The 8,249-nt window shown below is 48.1% G+C and overlaps 3 protein-coding genes across 3 annotated transcripts; 1 reads left to right on the plus strand and 2 right to left on the minus strand.

The window, feature by feature from the left end:
* Positions 1-184: 184 nt before the first annotated feature.
* BKA55DRAFT_591426 (uncharacterized protein) lies at positions 185-1,446 on the plus strand (the record flags this gene model as incomplete). The annotated part of the gene is made up of 4 exons (XM_046195242.1): positions 185-575; positions 625-794; positions 843-1,283; positions 1,330-1,446. The coding sequence occupies 4 exons, from the start codon at positions 185-187 to the stop codon at positions 1,444-1,446; spliced, it is 1,119 nt and encodes a 372-aa protein (XP_046053134.1).
* A 106-nt stretch (positions 1,447-1,552) lies between these two features.
* On the minus strand, positions 1,553-3,500 carry BKA55DRAFT_504808 (Endonuclease/exonuclease/phosphatase; the record flags this gene model as incomplete). Its single annotated transcript, XM_046187127.1, has 4 exons — positions 1,553-1,879; positions 1,928-2,745; positions 2,792-3,168; positions 3,214-3,500. The coding sequence occupies 4 exons, from the start codon at positions 3,498-3,500 to the stop codon at positions 1,553-1,555; spliced, it is 1,809 nt and encodes a 602-aa protein (XP_046053135.1).
* A 1,089-nt stretch (positions 3,501-4,589) lies between these two features.
* Positions 4,590-6,190, minus strand: BKA55DRAFT_280783 (uncharacterized protein). Its single transcript, XM_046185502.1, has 5 exons — positions 5,795-6,190; positions 5,627-5,670; positions 5,548-5,580; positions 5,087-5,496; positions 4,590-5,034 (listed from the first exon to the last, which is right to left on the minus strand). Exons 1-5 carry the CDS (start codon positions 5,938-5,940, stop codon positions 4,837-4,839), a joined length of 831 nt encoding a protein of 276 aa, XP_046053136.1. The 5' UTR covers positions 5,941-6,190; the 3' UTR covers positions 4,590-4,836.
* Between the last annotated feature and the right edge of the window lie 2,059 nt (positions 6,191-8,249).

Genomic DNA, 8,249 nt, shown 5'->3' on the forward strand with positions numbered 1-8,249 from the left:
CCTATGCCCACGTGACTTGGCTTTTTGTCAGTCCACGTGACTTCGCGTCCCCTGAAACGCGTAGTCGCGACAATTATTGCCATGACGACATGGACCTTGCTTTCGTTGCTCGAGTGTATTATACCACTAGTGGCATTTTCTATCATTTCAACCTTTCATTAATCAAAATCATTGCAGTTTCAATATGCCACCTCGAAAACGTTCCGTAGAGGAAATCACCAGCACTCGGCGAAGCTCGAGGAGAGCTTCCACCACTAAAAGTCAATACTTCGAAGGCAGTGAGGATACAGAAGAGAGTGATGCGCCACCACCGAAGAAACGTGGAAGACCTCCGAAGAAGCAACCTAAAAAGGAAGAATCTGAGGAACCCTACGAAGATGAGCTAGCGCAAGAGCCAGAAGAAGAAGAGGATGATGACGAAGATGACGAGGATGCGCCCCCAAAAGTTACTATCATTCCCTTGGAGAAGTTGAGAGACACAGATGGTGTAGAATATGAAGATTTCAAATTACACAAGAACACGATGTTGTTCTTGCGAGACCTCAAAGCCCATAACCAGAGACCTTGGCTGAAGTGTAAGACACCACGCTACACTTACTGGTAAAGCATTACTGACATGCATAGCGCATGATGGAGAGTATCGCCGCGCTTTGAAGGATTGGAACTCCTTTGTTGAGTGCGCATCCGAATCCATTATAGCAGCCGATGAGACGATTCCTGAGCTTCCCATAAAGGATGTCATTTTTCGAATCCATAGAGATATTCGCTTCAGTAAAGATCCTACACCATACAAGGTACGAGATTGATCCAAAGTACAGGATACAAAGCTAAAAAATCTATAGCCTCACTTCTCTGCTGCGTGGTCTCGAACTGGTCGTAAAGGCCCGTACGCCTGTTACTATATCCACTGCGAGCCTAAAAAGTCTTTCATCGGCGGTGGCCTATGGTGTCCCAGCGGCGACCAAATGCAGAAACTCCGCGCCAGTATTGACGAACGACCAAATCGATGGCGTCGCGCACTCAATGATGAGGCCTTCAAGCGCACATTCCTACCAAAAGCTGCCAACAAATCCGATCCTAACGCGGCACTGCTTGCTTTTGCGGAAAAGAACAAAGAGAATGCACTTAAAACTAAACCAAAGGGCTTCACGGCAGAACATCGAGATATTGCATTGCTGAAGTTGAGGAACTTTACTGTTGGGACACAAATTGACGACAGTATCTTCTACCAGGATGATGCGCAGGAGAAGATTAGCGAGATTATACGTCCTATGGTTGGATATGTAAGTTATGTGTTAATATCATTGCTGAACAAACTGACAAGCTTAGGTTTCATTTTTGAACAGCATCGTTATGCCGGATCCTGGCCAAGATGACGATAGTGACGAAGACGAGGATGAAGGAGAAGAAGACCCTAATAACGGCGAAGACAGTAGCGATGACTAGTTTGCACCTATGGCTATTATACAGCAATTGGGTAAAATTTATGTTTCGGGATGATGCAAGCGGATCTAATTGACTATTTATTTAATCATATGTTTTATCATTTTATCTAACACAGATCGAACATAGCAACGCTAGGGTCATGATCGCTGACCTCACCAGCCTTGTTCTGCCAAGTGTTGATATGAAGATGCTCATACTTGATGCTCCTGCGCAACTCCTTGCTGATGTACATATGGTCCAGAGCTTGGCAATTGCTGTCGAAGAGATATGTGTATCGCTCTGTCTCAGGGATTTTGGCGGCCTCGTCAACATCAACAAGACCGGATGTCTTGACGAAAGTCTGAAGGGGCGCAACGGCAGCGAATTCGTTAAAGTCACCAGCGGCAATGACGTGGGCCTTTCGGTCCTTCTTGAGGATTTCTGCAATAAAGTTCTACAAGTTGTTAGTTGGGTTTTATGCATAAAAGGGTTTGAAACTTACAGCAGTAATTTCGGACTGCTTGGTGCGTTTCTCGACACCCTTGTTCACAGGAGTGCGAGCATCGCCATGCAGGGAGGTCGAGCCGCCCTTGCTGCCAAAGTGGACGTTGACAGTAAAGAAAGACTTCTTTGTGCCCTTGACAGGCTTCCACTCAGCCACGAGGGGCTTGCGGCTGTCATCCCAGGCAGGGTTGGCAGGATCAATTCGTCCAGGGTTGTACTTGAGCGAGGGACCATCGAGAACAGCGTTGACGTCGTTAGGGCCACCTTCATTAGGCTTGACAAGCTCAACTCTATCGGGGCGGTAGAGATAAGCTTGGCGAATGTTACCACCGGGCTGACCACCGTCCTCGTTGTTGTCAGGCTCGACCTCAGCCCAGTCGTAAACAACGCCGCTGGACTCCTCGATACCATCGGCCAAAGCAGCGAGAGTCTTGTTGGCGGAAACGACACCGTCATTGGTAGCGCCACTGTTGTCCTGCACTTCCTGAAGGAAAAGCAGGTCAGGAGTGCGCAGCTTCTCAACTATCTGCTTGACGACAAGAGGCAAATGAGCAGACTCAGGGTTGAGGTTCTCGGTGTTGTAGTCTGCAACTGTGATACCCTTGCAAGATCCCTTGCTGGTGAAGCTGACGGCAGGGTGCTCAGCGTTGGAAGGCTTGCTGACCTTGGTGGCAGTCAGGGGAAGAATGCGGTAGAAGCCAAAAGCGTATGAGACTACGCCAGTGATGTCGCCAACATAGTCGCCGAGCTTAGTGTCGTCAGGGTTCTTGGTGCCATCAAGGGGTGAGCCGATGATGATGGCCTCCGGATTAGCATCTGGATGGTCAGTCAAGCAAACACTTCAGATTGAGGCTTTACATACCGTTGCCGACCATGGTGAGACCGCCGTGCTTGTTCAGACCAGAAACCTTCCAGTTGCCCCGGACCCAGAAATCACCGAAGTTGTTGGGTCGGCTGAGAGCATACGCCTTAGGGACAGTGACAAGCTCACCAACAAGGCTCTCCCAAAAGTCAAGACCGTATGTGCTAGGCTGCAGCTTGGGGTTGGACACTGAGATGAGAGACTCGTTGTTGGGAACAGCAAAAATATTGCCATCATCAAGCTTGGAGAATTGCTTTCCAGGAGGGTTGCCGGTGTCCTTGCCAATAACCTTTGGCTTGAATTTGTTGTCAGAGGACTTGACAACGATGTTCTTGGGAGAAGAGATCTCAGTGAGATAGACATAGTCCTTATTGGACCTGACTATGTTAGTAATGCTTAATGCTTGAGTTGGTTAAACTCACCTGTATTCCTCGACGAGACCATCTAGTGTGATCACATCTCCCACAGAGACGCTGCTCACGGCAGACTTCCCGAAGATATACAGTCCCTCAGAAGTAGCAGAGTTACGATCAGGCTTCGTTGATCGCAGATAAAAGCCAGAGCTGCCAACAGCTGTTACAAGGCCCTCTACACCAGTGACATTCTTCCCGGCGTAGGAAGAGAGATAGCTGTTGCCATTGATCTCAGCAATAGTTAACGCCGCAGCCAGAGGGCTGATGAGGGAAGAGACGAGGAATTGAAGCTTCATGATGAAGATGAGTCGAGAAACACTTGAACTGCCCTGCTCTCAAAATGATCGACAGGGCCACCCTCAGCTATTTGTATTCACGATAACCTCCAAGACCTGCGTTACCTACCTATCCTGGGTTTACTCCAGTTTGGCCCCGGCGCAAAAGACCCAAAAGGTCACCGAAATCGATTCCGCGCTGATTCTCCCCTTGGCAAAAGGTCTATCCCTATAATTTGCCATGTCCATAACCGTCCAGTATCGCCGCCAAGCCTCCAAATGCCCTATCGATCTGGCACGTTTATCTATGCGCCAAATCGGATGTGGCCAGTCAGCGTCGATTGCGCGACCGCGGGGGTTCACGCTTTGCCCTTTTTCGCAGGTCCCTTTTGTAGCTTTTAGGGTCCTTGCTGTTCTTTCGTCTTGGCCCTTGTAAATCATCAACAGATTGGAAACACCTATTGGTTGACTTTGCCCTCGTGCAATCTTGCCAGAGAAAGAAGGAGCCGGAGATATTGTCTCTGGGAGCTATCTTCCGTCCTTTAACGGACGGAAGACTTGGCGGCTCATAGGAATTGCGGCAGTTGATTTATCATTCGTCCAATCGAAATCAGTCAGGTTTCAGGCCAAAGCCATGGAAAAACAATAAATTGGATCATTGGTCCTATTGACATGAACGGGTATCTGTCCAGCTAAAACTCCATATGTCGGCTACCCGACTGGTTCTCTATAAAATCATGGCTTGCCAACAAGCTTAAACTTAAGGCTCTTTCTAAAACAAGGCAACAAAGACTATCGAAGCCAGCCGAGGTAACCCCAATTAAAGACCTACAATTTGTCCTCAACCCTTTGGACACGTGCATATCAATAGTCGGAGACCTCCGACGAACCCGGGGTATTGCTAGGCATGGATAGTAACAGATTGAGCTCAAGATAGCGGGATGCCCCGTCCTTGTATGCCTCAATTGATGGAAATAACTCCGCTCAATAGTGCGCTCTATCCAACCGCTGATACAAAGCGGGTTGCGTCAAGAGCGACGTACTGTCATTAAGGAAAGTGAAAAGTCCACCTCCTCATCACCACGCCTTCTAAATCCCACACTCGATGCATCTAGGACTGGACCCAACTCAACCATTGTGGTCCATTGCGATGTCTATAACATTGATCCTTTGACCCTGAAATCGCAACGACTCAAACATCATATTGGAAGCTGTCCTCGCTCATAGCCTGGGCTCTGGTCTTTTATGTCGTGAGCTCTCAATGATTCGGTGACCGTGCTCAAAGCTGGGTAGGGGCATCGGGACCGATGTCAGGGTGGGGCACAGGTTCTATCGTTTTCCGGAATGACGGAGACATTCAACCAGTGCTGGTGCCGGCATCGGGCCCATTCGTGATAGCGTTCTCCTTGCCCTTGGAGTCGGGCATATCGAGATCGCGATAAAGATTGTTTTCGAATATGTAACTGACTACAAGGTCAGGAATCAAGTAGTCAATCGACATGTTACGTTTGAGCAACAGGCGAATCTTGGTGCTACTGATGTCATTTGTAACGACCTGTATCTATCGTTAACATCACAATACTAACAGAATTATTCCAAGAACATACCTGACGGATTATGTGAATATTCTTCTCCCATTGCTTCAGGTTTGCCAGGGTTGAATCAATTTCAGTTCCCGTGCGCTCCAAAGCAAAAACGCCATAATTACCCAGGATGTGGTCAAGGTCACGCTCGTCCCAGACACCTGGAGTCGACATGGTCTGGATGAGATCGAGGCCAGCAAGGAGCACAATGCGGCAACGCTTTCGAGTTCCGTCAGTGCATTCAACACCACCCATGACCTCGTTGATTTCATAGTCAAAGTGATCAAGCACTTTGGCGGTTGGGATATAAGTTGGGCTCTCAGCTTCCCACGGGTCGACCATTAGCCACTTGGAACTGTTCTCGGTCGCAAGTCTACACATCTCAATCCGATGATGAGCAGGGGCGAGACCCTTCTTTTTATAGGCATCGCTGACTGACATCTGGTTAGTTCAGGCATGTTTCGTCTGATAGGACTGTCACTTACCAGGACTCAAAAAGCCCGCAACAACTTCGAAATCTGATAATGTCAGCGATGCTTCAGAAGCAATGAGCGAGTAACCTACTCTCATTGTGAGCATGGTCCCGAGCCATGGGGAACATCCGAAGGCTGCTCAAAGGTTAGCTATCGCTTGTCCAAATATTGCCAAATCTCATGATTGTCCAATGGTCGAGAGCATCCACCTCGATCAGATGATCTGCTAAAAGAGCCATAATCATTAGGGCAAGCTTACTGAAGATACGTGATTGGGCTGAAAGAGCCGCAAGCAACGAGACATAGCGGAGTTTTGTCTGGAGGGCATGATCGTTGGAAGCGGTGCGAGGGGAAGACGTAATCCTCCCTCGTGTGCTCCTTGACGTATTGGTAGTCGCAAGCCATTTCGACTATTGTTGTGTAGTTGATATTGGTTTCTGAGATGAAAGTGGCGGGTTGAGCGGAACGAGGGGTTTCGCGATCCGATGAGCAACAACGGCCGGCGCCGATAGTTGACGGCGGACGGAAGCGAGGGGCACGGCAGTATCGGCGCAGAGACCGAATTACGACCGACTCGTTGAAAGTGGGCAGACCCGAGTAGTTGCGTTGATTGAAGTCGTCGGGGTGATCAGGCGATAGTTGAAATAGAGATGTGGCAAGTTTGCGATTATAGTTGACTGAATACTGCGCAGGTTTGACGAAATGGATAGGCGGGTGGCGATGGCGGGGGTTCCGAAATCAGCAAGTATTGCAAGTATTATGATGATACAGTAAGAGTTTCGCAGAGCGCTGTGGGTATTGTCGCTTCTTGGGTTAAGCTGTTGGCGTATAGAGAGGGGTCTGAGTAAGTGAATGAGTGAGTGTGCTAGTATGGGCGGGAATGGAGAAGAAGATGGAAGAGGGAAGTTAAAGTAGAGGAAAGAAGGTTTTCCTTACGGCCCTTCTGTGAGAATTGGATTCAAATCTCCAGGCAGGGCAGGCAAGCATAGGCAAAGATGGTGGGCAAGTGCTAGGCTGCGCATGCGCTGAGATCCATTGCCTTAACAAGGGAAAAGTGGAACTACAGAAGGTATTCCCTCTGTTAGACTCCTCGGCTGAGCATTTTGGTAGGTCAGTTTCAGGCCGCTAAAGAATCCGAAGCCATTCGAACCCCAGTCTCCAATCTTGGACAGCCTGCCATTAACTCAACTGAAGTTACTGAACGCACAAGCACCCACAAAACACGAAAGTCCAGGCCTTTGACGCACCATTCGCACGCCATCGACCTCAGTGGAGTGCAACAAAGCCACTGTTTTTGTTGTGTTTTGCTTTGGCTGTTGAAGATTTTACACCTGGTAATGCCTGGAATGGTTAGTTTCCCCCATTGGCTCGTTCGCAATTCCCATCAACTACGACACTGGGAACCTCGAATTGTGCCATGGAATCTCTTACCTCAGAACACAATGAGGCTTTCTCTCTCTAACCTTCACCATGCTCCTTGTTCGCTCCAAAGGAACTCTTGATTACTCATTAAACCATTCACGCTCTAACTCTTAGTGGCGGGGTATGACGACGGCGATCTGAGCCACTCCACCAAGCCGGCTCGAGGGAACGTGATACAGGGACAGAGGGACATCAGTAGCAGCATGAACCTAAGCTCTACGGTAGGACCAATAGGGTCCCTGTAAAGTTACATTGTCGGCAGCCTTGGTTTGTTTTAAAACCGAAACTCATCGAATTGGTCCCTGGAGCTGTGCTGCATGCCGATGGCTTAGTAGGTAAATCAATATGGTCACCTCGCGTATAGCTACAAATCACATCCGTCAATCTTCATCAACAACCAGACCAGACTCAGAGCAAAGATATCTCGGCTTGCTATGACGATCTGGTCCGTTTACAGCTAACGGAGTTTGTCATTCTCTGAAATAGGCTTGTCTTTTATTAGTCTGACTTCATTGCTCTGCCACGAAGATGTCTTTGTAAGCACCATGAATCAATCAGAGTGCATACCAACGACAATCACTTTCTTGAATCCCTGTCAGGAAATGCGGGGTGATTCTAGCTATCTTGATTATCAGAACGCTTACGTTGACAGTTTCTCAATTGACAATTACATAAATAATTGGCACAACTGTGTGAACTTTAGTAAGTTGAGCCGACGGTGTCCTAGTCGCTTGGACTACCGCCGTCAAGAATCGCCCATTAAATCTCTCAAACAGCAACTTATTATATAGTCAAAGCTCTATTGCAGCAGTTGACTCCACGCTCATCCCTGGGGCATATAAACATGGATGTGCTTGGAGCTCCAAACGAGCTTTCTCCACCATTCTCAACGGCGTGCTGTTGACTCGTGATTCAAAAATGCACCGCATCTCGAATTTAGCACAGCCAGTTTGCATGCTGTGACTTTAAAGGGAAAATCATATCATGGTCTCCTAACCAGATGGATAGTTTACGTACATATCGTACCCTTTGGCGGAGAAATAGGAGAAACACCTACGAATTGAACTAGTTTTTCGCTATTTGGAATGACATCGAACCACCAGTCTCATTCACAAGAAATAACAATAGCCGTAAGGTCAAAGCTAATTTCCTGTACACTTGATCGTTTCTTTGAACCCGCAGCTGAACTATCGAAAATCACAAACAATAATGTTCTACGCCAAGGATTCGTGTTAACACCATGTGTCTTCTCTTTTAGCCAGACGGTTTCAGTCGACAACTCGCCTCGTTGC

This window comes from Fusarium redolens (assembly GCF_020744475.1).
Source record: "Fusarium redolens strain MPI-CAGE-AT-0023 chromosome Unknown BKA55scaffold_4, whole genome shotgun sequence".
Classification (NCBI taxonomy): Eukaryota; Fungi; Ascomycota; class Sordariomycetes; order Hypocreales; family Nectriaceae; genus Fusarium; species Fusarium redolens.